The sequence below is a fragment of the Rattus norvegicus genome, chromosome 2, assembly GCF_036323735.1.
Source record: "Rattus norvegicus strain BN/NHsdMcwi chromosome 2, GRCr8, whole genome shotgun sequence".
Classification (NCBI taxonomy): domain Eukaryota; kingdom Metazoa; phylum Chordata; class Mammalia; order Rodentia; family Muridae; genus Rattus; species Rattus norvegicus.
The window spans coordinates 198,336,824-198,351,479 of NC_086020.1; the positions used below are offsets into that span (position 1 = coordinate 198,336,824).

General features: G+C 48.2%; 1 protein-coding gene across 3 annotated transcripts; it reads right to left on the reverse strand.

Moving 5' to 3' along the window:
* Window positions 1-1,181: 1,181 nt before the first annotated feature.
* On the reverse strand, window positions 1,182-9,184 carry Gstm1 (glutathione S-transferase mu 1). 3 transcript variants are annotated; one of them, NM_017014.2, is made up of 8 exons: window positions 6,488-6,560; window positions 6,118-6,193; window positions 5,668-5,732; window positions 5,340-5,421; window positions 5,150-5,250; window positions 3,886-3,981; window positions 3,693-3,803; window positions 1,183-1,634 (listed from the first exon to the last, which is right to left on the reverse strand). In NM_017014.2, exons 1-8 carry the CDS (start codon window positions 6,521-6,523, stop codon window positions 1,545-1,547), a joined length of 657 nt encoding a protein of 218 aa, NP_058710.2. In that variant the 5' UTR covers window positions 6,524-6,560; the 3' UTR covers window positions 1,183-1,544. The 3 variants fall into 3 exon arrangements, with proteins under 3 accessions (XP_038957642.1, XP_063137360.1, NP_058710.2); XM_039101714.2 differs by lacking the exons at window positions 5,340-5,421; window positions 5,668-5,732 and having other exon boundaries at window positions 1,182-1,634; window positions 6,488-9,184; XM_063281290.1 differs by lacking the exons at window positions 5,340-5,421; window positions 6,488-6,560 and having other exon boundaries at window positions 1,182-1,634; window positions 6,118-6,169.
* Between the last annotated feature and the right edge of the window lie 5,472 nt (window positions 9,185-14,656).

Genomic DNA, 14,656 nt, shown 5'->3' on the forward strand with positions numbered 1-14,656 from the left:
CATGACCTGTCCACTGCAAGAGAAAAAGCCAGAAAGCCACTGACATTTTCAGTCCAGACCTGACTATATCAGAGACACTGGTACAGTCCCAGATCATGACAGAGAGAAGGATAGCAGTGACCAGACCTGGAGATGATAGGCATCTGGACATTACAGAAAGAATTTACTCATCCTCAGCCTCATTTTGTATTTTATTTTATGTGTATGGGTGATTTTGTACCACATGCATACAGTACACAGAGGCCAGAGAGGAGTCAGGCAGAAAGCACTGTTAGCAGCCATGTGGGTACTAGAACTAAACACCAGTCTTCTAGAAGAACAGCCAGTGCTCTGAACCTCTGGGCCATCTCTTCAGCTCTCAAACTGGAGTTAATTAAAGAAGACTCACCTATAATCAGTTCTCCAGGAACTGAATGAAGCTCACTATATTAAACAGCTTTCCTGAAAGGGCGATGCATGGACATTAGAGGAGACACCAACAATAACTGAGAGTGACGGTATTTTCAATTCAGTTTCCCCAGATAGGAAAGGATTAACCAAGAATGAAGGTCTCCATGCCAATAGAGCTCCAAGCCAAAAGAGACAGTAAAGACAATAGCCTAGAGACCTAAACTGGCACAGCCCTGGCATATACGAGTTGGAGAGACCATCTAGGGCCCCACCTGGGTACTCCACTCACTGAGACCCACAGCTCTTCACAGTTCGGAAGTCCCAGCATGCCTCAGTGAATGAGATTCCCAGCATGCCACAGTGAATGAGATTCCCAGCATGCCACAGTGAATGAGATTCCTGGCAAGCACACTTTATCCTCTAACCCAGTGTCTCTCCACCTTCCTAATGCTGCCACCCTTTAATACAGTTCCTCATGTTGTAGTGACCTCAATCATAAAATTATTTTCGTTGCTACTTCACAACTGTAATTTTGCTACTGTTGTCAATCATAATATGCATGATATCTGATATGTAACCCATCCCCAAGGGATGACGACCCACAGGTGGAGAAACACTGCTTTAAAGAGCTTTGAGAGTCTCAGGTTAGAACCAAGATATGTCAAAGTTCTTCTGATTCCATTAGACATTTCAGAGCCTGGCACTATAGGCTCAGAGCTCAGATTCTTCGGAAGTAGCCATGATGCTTGGAGAGTCTAAAGAGCAAAAGAAAAGACACAACACACAGCAAATGTGTTTCAGGCTTTATTAAAGATGAGACAGGCCTGGGGCAGCTCCCCCACCAGGAACAGGCTGGCACTGAGACAGTGTTACATTTGGGGTAAGTCTAGGGAGACTGAGTTCAGGGCAGACCTCAAATCACAGAAAAGGACTGTGAGGTTGTGTTAAGGTGTCAATAAAGAAGGGGACCACTATGAAAGAAAGTGGGGAGAATGAAGACTATGTGGGCATGACTGGGGTGAGGTTGAGGAGATGGGGCTGACAAAGCTGGAGAAGGGAGCAGGAAGGAGAGAGAACCACAGTGCAGAAGGCCAGGGTGCCTGCAGGATCCAATGTGGATAGGTCCTCCCTGTGAGTGCCAGTGTAGCAAGGGCCTACTTGTTACTCCATTGGGCCAACTTCGAAAATATAGGTGTTGAGAGGTAGTGGCTGCTCTTCATGTAGGCAGAGATCTTCTTCAGGCCCTGCAAATTGGGAAGGACACAGCCAGAGCTCAGGTCTGGAGCCCACTCAGAGGAGCAGCCCCAGGTTGGGAACAGCTTTTGTCCTGGAATCATGCTGGAGCGCAGAGCAGCCTGCTTAGCTCCCAGCCCAAGCAACAGAACTCTTCCATTTCCCATAGCAAAGGGGAGACTGGATCCTGCATAAGTTGTTTTATACTCACTAAAAATTACAATATAGATTCAGAAAACCTACCCATGAGTCTTGCAAGATCAGTTCTCAGGGGGGAACCTGAAGCCCAGAGAGGCTGGGAATGTCCGTCCGGACTCACACAGCTACTGAAACAGGGCTGGATTCATCCTGCTCAGGAGCAGCCTTCTGTGTGCTCTCACTCTCTCGCTCTCTTGATCCCCATACACATACCCACCCCCCTACATACACACATACACTCCACACACACCCCACACACCCCAACTCCCGACACACACCCATACCCCACACACACCCATACACACACACACACACACACACACACACACACACACACACACACACACAGTTTCCCTACACCTCTTCAACACTCCCAAGGAGACACTGCAACTGCCTCTCTGCATGGACATGATCTGTACCTGGGGAAGCTCGCTCTAGCCTGTATTTACACACAAAGAAGGGATCTAACAGGACAGTGGAGTCAAAACTTGACTGTGTGTGCTCAGGAAGGCAGCCAGGCACCCAGTGACTCAGCAAATCATTCAAGAAAGGGAACAAGAGAACAGGCCAGGAAGATAAGCTAAACGGGATTCTAATCAATTTCCTGAGAGAGGAGTTCATTCTCTACCTGCTGCTCAGTACAATCTCGCTGCACCCTGGCTTTCTTCATCTCCACCCCTAAAGCAGGGGCCACTCCATGTCACTGCGTCCATACACCAAGCCAGGAGAACACAGAGAGCTCCAGAGGGTGCGCGCTGAGCTACCACAGACGACACACAAGCTAAGCTAACACGCTGCTCTGTTTCCCCATCCACCCACCCCGGAGTGGTGCCAACTCTTGCACAGTTTCCCAGGATACCCAGCCTGAGCCAGAGCCAGAGCTGATTAGAACAAACAGAGAAAGGCTGGGGTTTCAGTGGGTGAGCGCTCGCCTAGTAAGCACAAGACCCTGGGTGGGGGTGGAGGGCTGGGGACAGAGACAGACTGAGAATTAGCAGAGAAATTGTATCCCTTGATGGAGAACGGGCAAGGTCAACAGACTGCAGGTAGAAAACCCTTGGATCAATGCGTCTAATTCCTACATGTCTGAAGGACCCAAGTCTGACGGAGGTGAGGTCCAGGAGAATATCATAAACATCTTACAGTCTGGCTGTCCGCAGCTCTCTGATGGCTCAGTCCCAAGATGGCAGTATTTTGTATGGCCCCTGGGCCCAACATGAACCTCGTATAGAGGAGAATGCCAGAGAATAATAATAAAGAAAAAAATTTTAGCTCTATATCACAGACAGGCCCTGTAACATTAAAGAGAAGAGTGTAAGGAGGAAGCAACGCCCCAGCACACACTCACACCAGCCACACTCACACCAGCACACACTCATGCTAAATGTCCCCCAACAGGGAAGGCACTCACATGTTTACACCCTGGGCTCTCAGCACTCTGCAGATCAGGTCTGGACTTTCTTCTATCTGAGTATGTCACATTAGTCCTGCTGTCTCAGTCTCCTAAGGCCAAGACCCACACACTATCAACATGCTCTGCCTTGCCAGGGATCCTAAACTGGAACATGAGGTTGTGCTTGGCCCTTTTGACCCAAAGAAGGGGCAGTCACTGAATGCCGCCCCAAACCGGGTGCAGCCGCAGATGCGGAGACCTTGGACACATGAGTACCTTCCATAGTATCAGGCTTCTTATCTGTCCAATGGGACTCAGAATCACATCAATCTCCTGGAATTTTGAATAACTATTGTCTAATACAGTTCTTTACAGAAAGCTCAGAAAATCCTGGTTATTTTCCTAGTCTTGGGCCTAGAAAGCATCATGGATCTGAGGAAGAAGACAACCCAAGAGGAAGCAGGATCAAGGGCATCACCTCGAAGCGGGCCAGGAAGTCCTTCAGGTTTGGGAAGGCGTCCAGGCACTTGGGCTCAAAAATGTGGTACTGGTCAAGAATGTCATAAGCAAGGAAATCCACATAGGTGACCTGCAGGAAGCCAAGGGTGAGCGCTCTGGAATTTGACACCAGGGGAGAATGGCAGCTCCTCCTCCCCACCCTGTGCCTTTACCTTGTCCCCTGCAAACCATGGTCGCTTGCCCAGGAACTCAGAGTAGAGCTTCATCTTCTCAGGGATGGTCTTCAAGAACTCTGGCTTCTGCTTCTCCTAAGGCAGAGAACAGCTGTCACCTTTAGACTCAGGCTCCCCAGGACAGGGCTTTGCAATGGAATGGCCAGGCCTGTGTCCAGGATTCCATTTAACACATCACTATTTTACTGGTGACAGGATTCGTGTGAGAAGTGATGAAAGAAATTTTACGCTGTCCCTGAAATCTGTCACCACTGAAGTCCAAACCAGGCGCTGAGTCACACCCAGGACCTCCTGAGTATCTTGCATGCGTTGGCTTCAGAGATCCAATGGAAACACAGAAACAAAGGGCACAGAGACCCTGGGAGAAGACAGTTATACTGGATCCAGATTGGATCAGATATTTGCAATGAGAAGAGATCAGCTATTTGAGGGGTATGATCAGCTGTTTTAAGGGTGTGCATCAGTTGATTAATATTGAAAGGAAAAGGGGTTTTGATCAGTGATTGATTTGATCAGGGGTCAAAGTTCCTCTGGCTGACCCTGAGCTGCCTACCAGAAAGATGTCCTGGTTTTCTATTGATACCCAAGACAGACCTATGGGGAAAGAGCTGGATAGATGTGTAAGACCAGTGTGTAAACAGAACTTATTTTCATCATTTAGGGAATATACTAGTGCCTGTTGGTGCATGGGGGTCCAAGGTTGGTGCCAGATGTCTTTCTCAATCACTGCCCACCTTATTTTTGAGACAGGGCCTCTCACTAAATCTAGAGCTCAAAGACCAACTGGCCTCATTGGTCAGCAAAACCCAAGAAACCCTCCTGTTCCTCCCCCCGGAACACTATGTTTATAAGAGCAGGCTGCCACACCAGGGTGTTTTTATAGGGTGCTAAGGATTCATACTGAAGCCTTCATGCTATGTAGCAAGCACTTTAAACGATGAAACAATTCCATCCACATCCTCTCATTTCATTCTGGAGGCTTTTGGCATAAACAACACTTTGGAATAGGTAAAGGACGACTTAGCAGAGATTTACAACTGTACTGAATAACCTAAGACTAGTAGGGATGGTTTCACAGTGTTGATGTGATAGGTCGCCCGGGTGATGAGGATCGTTCTGCTAGAAGATTGGAAATCTCGGAGAATGAGTAACACAGCTCATTACTGAAGGAGGGTGCTACGATCTGAATGCAGACTTGAACTCCTGCTGCGAACCCTGCCTCCTCCACCCACTGGCCACTCACAAAGTCGGGGTTGTAACAAAGCATGATGAGCTGCATGCGGTTGTCCATGACCTGGTTCTCCACAATGTCTGCACGAATCCGCTCCTCCTCTGTCTCTCCACCTGTAGCACACGCAGCACCCTCAGATCCCAACCCAGCCAAGCCAAGGAGACTCTCCACCACTCCCCGCCCTGCAGCCAGCCCCACTCACACAGGTGGTGCTTGCGGGCAAGGTAGCGCATTATGGCATTGCTCTGGGTAATCTTGCGCGATCCATCAATTAAGTAGGGCAGCTGGATAGACAAGCAGGGATGGTCAGATGGGTTATGGGCTGCCCTTCCCTGGGTGAGGACAGACGTGGCCTTGACACTCAGTGTGCACTAAGTGGGAGAGCTAGGACACAGCCCATCACAGAAACACTGTGCAGCCAGCAGGGATGGAGCAGGAAAGCAGAAACACTGATGCCAACCCCTCAGCCAGGCCAGGAGATGAGGTGAGAGCACCAGGCCTTCCCCAAACCTCCCCTTCCCTGCACCTACATTGGGGAAGTCCAGGCCCAGTTTGAACTTCTCATTCAGCCACTGGCTTCTGTCATAGTCGGGAGCTGTGGTGGACAAGAGGATGTGAAAAGAAATCACCCCACTGTCCCATTCGACCAGTAGCAAGAACCTAAGTCAGGGGATCTGCAACCTATTACAGCGAGTCACTTTCCAAGGTGGGGAGGGGTCTGAATAACAACTGGTGATAAAGGGGGGTGGACCCAATAAGACCCCAATAACGAATTCCGTCTAATTATAAATACAAATGGACGAGGAATTCCCTTCTCAGTGTTCTATACAGAAAATTCAAACTGCACCCTCAAAGAAGTTTCTGGAAGCAGCAACCGCTAGCTTCAGCTAGAGGGAGACCAGCAGGGTTAAATAACAGGAAGTCTAGGCAGGTTGATAGGCAAGAGGGAAGCAGATGTCTGCCCAAGAAGGTATCATTACCGTCGCCCATGGCGTATCTCTTCTCCTCATAGCTTGAGTCTGTGTATTCCAGGAGCAGGCGGATCGGGTGTGTCAGCTGGGAGAGAGGACCAAGGACAGAGGTTAGAAATTGTGGAGACTTTATTGTGTGACTTCATCTTCACCCGTTGAGACCTTCCACACTCCACAAACGCAGCCACCCCGCACGTGCATGTGCATACCACACACATACGCACACACATAGTCATCCAGGGGTGTTCCTGAACGCTGAGAGCTACAGGCAGAAGATCTAGTAAGGCCCGAGGAGTGCCCGTTATTTGAAGGGCCCCTGTTGTTAAGAATTTTCTGCTTCACATCCCAGTCCCACACTCCAAGCGGACCCCTTTCTCACCCCGCGGACGTTCCAGTATCCCAGTATCATAGGCATGGTTCTGGCGCTGTGGTCTTCTCAATTTGGCTTCAGCAGAATTGACCTGTGTGTTGCGACTTTATACAGATTACCAGAGAAACGTGGGCCGGACAAAATAATGAGGTCCCTCCCAGCCCTGCACCAATCCCAATTAGTCATTCCCCTTCCGGGTCTGTAACCAGAGCTACAGACCCTAGAGCAGAAAGTAGAGGGCCACACCCTCTCCGGGAGAGGCGGGGTTAAGATCCTTAGCAGCCTCTGCCCCAGGATTCTGTTCTACACACCCTGAAAGCAGAATTTGCTCGCCTGCTCCCCAAAACACTCTTAGCGACCGCCGCCATCGCCGCCTGCTGGATGCTCCCGAGACTAGCTAGCACTTTCCCTGGAGACTGGCCAGACAGCGAAAGAACACGGGTGGGTGTTCTCCCGCCTTCCTTTCCTTTGCAGAGCTCAGTTTTCACATCCAGACTGTGGGAATCTGTCAGCGGGGGGTGGGGAGGCTCTCGACTCTCAGCTTAAAGACAAAAAGGCCAGCCCCCGATCTGAGAGTTCAATGTAGCACCTATCCTCAGAGAAAGGACTGTCCCAGTCTGACAGCTACAAGATTTTTGTGCACACAGCTTCAAGCTACAGGAACAGTTGGCGACATGGAAACAGCCTCGGGGCAGAGACAAACAAGTCTCCATATTTTCCTTGAGATTTGGGAACTCAGTCCTTCTGTTATCAGTTATTAAAACCTAATCAGTACTTTGGCCATGTTTATGAATCTAAACTCAAGAACCAACCAGAGAGGGACTGGCAGTCTGAGGGAAGCCACAGCTGCGGACAACAGTCAGCTGACAGAACCCAGTAGAGTGCAAGGGAGCCAAGAGGCTCGTTTTCAAAGGACAACAGGATGCTGTACACATGGGAGCCTGTAACACTCTGCACAGGACACAAGGAGCCCAAAGCTAGACCTGCAGCTGTCCACATCCCTAGATGCTGGACCTGGCCCAGGCTCCTGACATGTGTTTGTATATGACAGGGTGGCTCAAATTCAGGTTATCCTGGGATATATGTCCTGTGGTATAACCTTCACAAGGACAATCCCCTACCAAGAACACTGTCCTGCCTGCCTACTTTCTTCCTTGAAGGCAAGAGACTCTTCCATAACCAAGAAGCTTGTGGTTAATTGGCCTGAGGATGACATCACCTTGTTTACAGAAACTTATCAGATGAAAAACAAATGACTGACGAGGAGACTAAAAACAGTTTACAGGTCAAAGGGCAATGCTGCTGCTCTGCAGAGAGTACATTTTGGGATTAAGTCATCTTTTATTAAGACTATGGGGTATGAAGCCAGTGTGTCACCTCACACACAGAGGAGGTGTGCAGTGTGGGTGCAGGGACAAGCAGAGGCCATCTCATCCTAGGACATTAGAGAAGCCACACGCTCTGCAGGTCCCTGTGAGGATGCATGCAAACAGACCATGTCACTGGGGCTTTAGCAGCAGTTTTCTGGGAACTACAGGGAGATAATTTGCAAGTATGAATGAGGCGCATCAGCACATTTTCATGCACTATGGGAACTAGAGAAGGGGAGTGGAAGGAAAGACAAGGAATCCATACTCTCCAGAACAAAGGGCTCAGAGGGCCTGGAAGGGAGCCAGAGCCCTGGAACCCTTCAGAGGACAGAGTCGCTCTGCAGACAGGGATAAGGGCTAGGACAGCAAGTGCTCAACGCAGGGTCCCCAGACTCCAAGAGCATCACCCCTTTGAATGAGAGAGGTCTCTAAAAGGCAACAGGGAGCAGTGGGGATTGGGGACATGGAGAGACCTGAAGCTAGGAGTCACAGCCGGTGCTGTCCTGGAGAATTCAATCCCAGTGTTGATCACTGATCATCTGGATGTCTCTGTGCACTGTCACAAGTTCACAGTGCAGCCAGCCCCAGTGTCTTAAAGGGACACTGTGCAGGAATAATCTAAACGTATTGAAGGAAAATGTCACCTATAGGGTGACATCTGAGATGGATTCCATAATTCCTTCCAGGCTAATGGGTGACATTCAACATGGTCTATGCAAAAACACAGAGTTCTATAAATAATGGATTCGAAAATTTTAAAGCCCTATAAGAAAAGTAAGTGCTAACAAACAAAGCATTCTCTGCCCCATTGAGGCTCTCTGAAAGTTTCTCACATGCTGACTGTTGATCAGTGGTTTCCAACCTTCCTAATGCTGTGGCCCTCGTGTTGTGTTGTGCTGAACCCCCCCCCCACCATAAAATTATTTCATTGCTACTTCATAACTATAATTGAGCTACTGTTGTGAATGGTAATACAATTATCTGATATGCAGGATCTGTGCTATTTAACCCCAAAGGGGTCGCACCTCAAAGTTAAACCTAGGAAATAGGTAGAAGTGGTAATAGTAGAAGGTAGGTAATATTTTCTCATTTCTGTAAGAAATAATGAAATGGATATGACCATGTCCTAAGACGTGGCCAGCTCACAACTGAGACAAAGAAATAAGAAAGAAAGGGAGGGAGGAAATGGGATAAAGGGGAAGGAGAAGGAAGAAGAGGACAGATGGAGTTAAAAGAGAAAGAGACAAAACTCTAATTGTATTAAGGTTTCAACGTGGCAGTGAAGCAGCCAAGTTCATTGTAAAATAAAATCACAGAAAACAAAAAACTACACAAAGAAGAAAAATACTGAAAATGCGAGAACCCAGTAAGCGCATACCGTAAAAACACTAGCAGAATTGACAGAGCATGACTCCAACAATGACAAACCAGAAGGAAATCACAGGGGCCGGAGAAATGGCTGAGTGGTGAAGCCTGCCTCGCGTGCAGAAGCCTTGGAGTCAACCCCAAGAACTCCACAAACCAAACATGGTGGCGCTCACCCGCAAACTCAGCTCTCGGGAGGCTGGGGCTGGACAGAAGGAAGATCGAGGTCATCTTCAGCATCTACACAGTAACTTTGATGGAAGGGACGGAAAACCTTATCTCAACACGGGAAGATTCCAAGTTAGTGAATATCAGGAGGCAGAATAAAACTATTATAAATCTGAACAGACGATTTCAAAGTTGAGGATACATTTTTCCACAGATGCATATTAATGCTTTGTCGACTGCATCTAATAAATACCACAAAATATGGATAAAAATTAAGACATGAATGAGGTGAAAATGAGTACTAGTGACGTTTTTCCAGGCACTGGTTTCCAGAAACTGGCTGTATAAAATTACAAAACCTGCCTAAAACTTACATGTTGCACCAGTTGTCAGGATTACACATGGATCAGGCATGAATGGTCACCTGGGAGGCAGCACAGAGAGGACTGCTGTAACTTACTGTCTATTCTGAGCCTAAGTCCCCACCTATGCATAGCAGAGAAAGTATACTGTTACTTCGTAAGAAATCGTTCATCCAGAGCTGGATAGAGTCACCCGTGAGGAAGGTGGAGTCGGAAGGACGGAGAGGGTATCTAGACCCTCTACAGGGTGCTTTGAACACAGTAGATATCAGTGCAGACATGGACACCCACTCAAGAATCCTTCAAAATCTGTCCGACCATGCTCCTGGTCAGGAGGGAACCTGAGGTGCAGAAGGCTTAAGCAACTTCTTTCTCTTTACACAGCTAGTCAGTGGGACAGAGCCCCAGTCAGACGGGCTCTGTGGATGCCATTTGGTGAGGTCCCTGGGCTCCTGTCTCCCATCCTCCTGCAGAGGACCCCATCCCTCTCTCTTCACATGCATAGCCATGTTCCTGGTTCACAGCTAAGCTCTTTCTAGCCCGTGTCTGCACACAAGTTGAACCTCCAACAGGACAAAGGGGTGTGACAGATCCCTGCAGAATAGAAGCGATCTTCTCCTGTGACCAGCAGGTCCAGGAAGAAAGACTCATTAGGGCTGCCCTCAAGTCCAAGAGCAGAAAGTCCACGCTGCCCACTTGGGGAGCCTGAGGTTAGCCTCTCTGAGCCAAAACCGACCTGCTCCCCAGTGGATTGGTCTGAATAACAGCTTCGTCTATTCCAGGCCATTCATGTCAGGACAGCGAGTGGCAAATAGTTTCTTAAGAGTTCAAAGTCGGCCAGGGCTCCCTGTACCCAGCAAGGCAGATGCAGCCAGCCTCAAGCACAGACCTCTCCCTTTGTTCTTCCATCCTTCCTCTCTCCCCACAGCCATGGCAGCTCTGCACAATGAGAACTAGCTGAGAAAGTGTGCAACTTGATGGATGTGGTTCAGAAGAACAGGCTCCAGGCTGAAATACCATTCACCTACCATTTCCAATTCCAAAGTCAATAACAAAGTAGGTTGTGTGGTTATTGAAAATAAGTTAGTGGTCCATGGTTATCCGAGAGACAAGGACCAGACTGGGCTCCCCGGCACCCAGTAGGTACCATGTGCACCTCAGAGTCTGGGGTCTTCCTCTCCCTCCCTCTCCCTTCTTCTCCCTCCCCACACTGTCTCTGTCTCTCTGTCTCTCTGTCTCTCTGTCTCTCTGTCTCTCTGTCTCTCTGTCTCTCTCTCTCTCTCTGTGTCTGTCTGTCTGTCTCTCTCTCTCTGTCTCTCTCTGACACCAGAGGACAGTGGTGTGAAAATGAGAATCTGCCTCATTTCACAGAGAAGCGTGAGCTACAAGAAAATGCACGACAGTCAGGTGTTGCTTAAAGTAAGACAGGAAATCAGTCCAAATGAGGAAATACTTATTCTGCCTTATGGTCTCAGAGCCTTCAGTCCATGATCTCTTGGCTCCATGATGGGGAAGAGTGGGAGTGGGTGCTGGAGAAAAGCTGCTCACCACATGGTGTGATGAAACCAAGAAGTAAAAGGGAAATATACCCCTCAGCCATGCCCACCCATAAAACCTACTTCCTCCTATTAGTACCCCGCCGGGGGGTGTCCACCACCTCTCAATAGCCTTTTATTAATCCACACCTACTCCACGGCATTGATGGGTCATGGTCTCATGATCTAGTCACCTCTTAAAGGCCCACCTTTGAATACCATTACACTGAGAACGATGCCTTCATTCAATACATAAATCTTTGAGGGATGTCTTAGTCAGGATTTCTTTTCTTTCTTTTCTCTTTAACTTTATTTTATGTGCACTGGTGATTTACCTCACACAGCAATGCAGGACTGTGTGAGCATGCCAGATCTTGGAGTTACTGGCCATTGTGAAACTGTCATGTGGGTGCTGGGAATTGAACCTCAGGCCCTCTGGAAGAGCAAAGTCATCTCTCCAGCCCCCACCACTAGTCAGGGTTCCTGTTGCTGTGATAAAATGTTCTGACCCAAACAACATGGGGAGGAAAGGTTTTTGTTTTTTGGTTTTTGGTTGTTTTGTTGTTGGTTTTTTTTTTTTTTTTTTTTTTCTTATACGACTTCATCTCTGAGGAAAGTCAGGACAGGAACTCAAACAGGGCAGAAACCTGTGGAAGGGAGCTACTTACTACTGACTTTCTTCCCATGGCTTGCTCAGTCTGCTTTCCTATAGAACCCAGCACCACGATTCCAGGGATAGCATCCCCCAGGCCAAAAATGGCCTAGACCCTCCCTGACTAATTAAGAAAATGTCCTACATGTTTGCCTACGACACAATCTTTTTGTTTTTTCTTTTCTTTTTTTCTGGAGCTGGGGACCAAACCCAGGGCCTTGCGCTCGCTAGGCAAGCGCTCTACCGCTGAGCTAAATCCCCAACCCCTCTAGGACACAATCTTAAAGAGGCATTTTCTCAACTGTGGCTTCCTCCTCTTTGATGACTAGCCTGTGTTAAACTGACATAAAACTAGCCAGACAGGGACAATTCAGACCCATACTTTAACATGGAGAAGGAGATAAAAAGAAACTACCACACCACAAGATGTTCAAGACATAGTCCTTGAGAAAGGACACCAGGTACTTACTCAGACCCAGCACCAACCACAGCCTAGTAAGTCAGAGCTTCCCAGTGGGGCTCTAACTGGATATGGTTCTCTGAAGGGCATCTGTGCTCTTCATGAACATATATTAATCAATTTCCTTATCCTTGTGACAAAAACAGCTAACATAGACAACACATTTCTTTAACGTGTCTTATGACTTAATTAATTAATTAATTAATGCTTGTTTATTGGGAGGAGGAAGCACTGTACCACGTGAGCAACTTACTAGAGTCAGTCCTCTCTTTCCAGTATGTGAGTCCTGAGAATCAAACTTAGGTTTGGCAGCAAGTGCCTTAATCCACTGAGCCATCTCACCGATCCCAAGAGATGTATTTGGTTCACAGATTCGGAGAGATTTCCAGTCCATCATGACAGCAGGAGCATCTCCCTTCCTTTCACCTTGTGCCTGGGAAGCACTGACCACTCCCCAGAATCTGTAATATCTTTAATTTCCCAGGGAGGGTCTCCAGATACTCTGGGTTCTGTTTCTTCTGAGGCCAAAACCAGCTGTCATCATTCTCACGCACAAGTTCCCTGGCAGAGACGGTGTCCTGGTAAGGCTATGCAGGCCCCAGTTGGGCAGGATGAGCAGCCATCTTCCTGAACCGGGGCTTGGCTTATGGTAGAAGCTTCAACACATCAGCACTGGCTGGACATCAGGTGAAACTGATGTCTACAGAAGGGATGGGAAACCAAGTAGGAATATGGTACTGCCAGCCTGCCATGGTGGTGTATATCTGTAACACTACTCAGGCGGGTGAGCTAGGAAGATTGCAGTGAGTTGAAGCCTATATAGTGGTCTCAAGACCAGCATGGGATGCAGTGTGTTCATCAACAACATGGACTTAATAAATGGCTCAGACATTAAGACCCTTGTTGCTCTGGAAGGTTCCCAACACTCACATTGGATGGCTCACAACCACCTGTAACACCAATCCAGAAGATCTGACTGACCACCTTTTCTTGCCTCTTAGGGTACCCATAAATATGTACACACACACACACACACACACACACACACACACACCCCTTTAGAAACAATATTTTAATCTGAAAAAGAAAAAAACAGCACAACAAAAATAAAACAAAACAAAAAAGACAAAAAAACAAGCCTCTGCCCCTGCATGTGTTGCCACTGATGTAATCTCTCTTCTGCTGGCTAAGTCCAGGAGGCTGTGAATACCTGACCGCATCCCACAGTGGACAGGCTGAGAAAGCAAGGCACTGAAACTGCCCCTCAAAGGTCAAGAGCTTTACCCAGCAAGACGTCAGAAGAATGAGAGAAGCATTTGGGAAGATTTCTATGAAGCCAAGGAGTAACTGGGGTCGAAAGGAGGGAAGGAGAGGAACAGAGGTTCTTTTGACCCTGAAAACATCACTGTATACCAGTGCAGCAGACTGGAAGGCAGACAGTGGTTTTCTGAGCTACCTGATTCATGCGGATGTGAGAGGGACTGCACCAGGAGAGGCTTGCAGAGTTCATAAATCAGGGTTCCATGACAATAGCAACCTGGAGTTCTGGGTTCTTGTTCTCATTAACTAAGCCTGTCTAACCCAGAAATGCACAGGCAGCATGAATCAGCTTTAACCCATCCTTGGCTGGGACCGGGGCCAGAGGTAGAGAGAGTTCATGACAGGACTTTACTCTCTCGGAGCTGGAGGTCCACTCTGGAAAGGACAGACACTGTCTTGGGATAGGTGGGTCCTAATAGCAGTGCTCGCTTGGTACAGGGGTTTGCAGAGTCAGTGGCACCAACATAGGGAGTGACCTATATTGTAAGTGGCTACAAGGAGTTCAAATAGGAAACAGGACCTGGGTTCATAGGAACCCAAGAGTCCTGACCCTGGTTCATCCCAGTCCAAAGCACTGAATGATTCAGAAAGGTCTCAAAGAAAGATGGACAGGCACTGAGGAGGACCCCAACTTTGAGGTCACTGGCCCTTATACACGTGTGTGTGTGTGTGTGTGTGTGTGTGTGTGTGTGTGTGTGTGTGTATGTTAAGATGAGCTCAGTGTTCTTAGTTAATATTTTGTCAACTTGACACAAAGTAGAGTCATTTGAGATAGGGACTCTCAATTCCGAAAATGCCCTCACAAGGGTTGCCTGTAGGCAAGTCTGCAATGCCGTTTTCTGACTGATTGATGTGAGTGGGGGTGGGCAGGTGGTCCTAGATGGTACAAAAAAGCGAGGTGAGCAAGCCAGTGAACAGATCTCCTCCACACTTCTGCTGCACTCCC

Excerpts from the sequence above, each read along its gene's own strand:
- Gstm1 (NM_017014.2), bottom strand. The coding sequence starts at position 6,523 with ATGCCTATGATACTGGGATACTGGAACGTCCGCGGG. Across the intron at positions 6,194-6,487 it reads GATACTGGAACGTCCGCGGG|CTGACACACCCGATCCGCCT; the intron begins GTGAGAAAGGGG and ends CCTCTCTCCCAG. Across the intron at positions 3,804-3,885 it reads CATGGTTTGCAGGGGACAAG|GTCACCTATGTGGATTTCCT; the intron begins GTAAAGGCACAG and ends GGCTTCCTGCAG.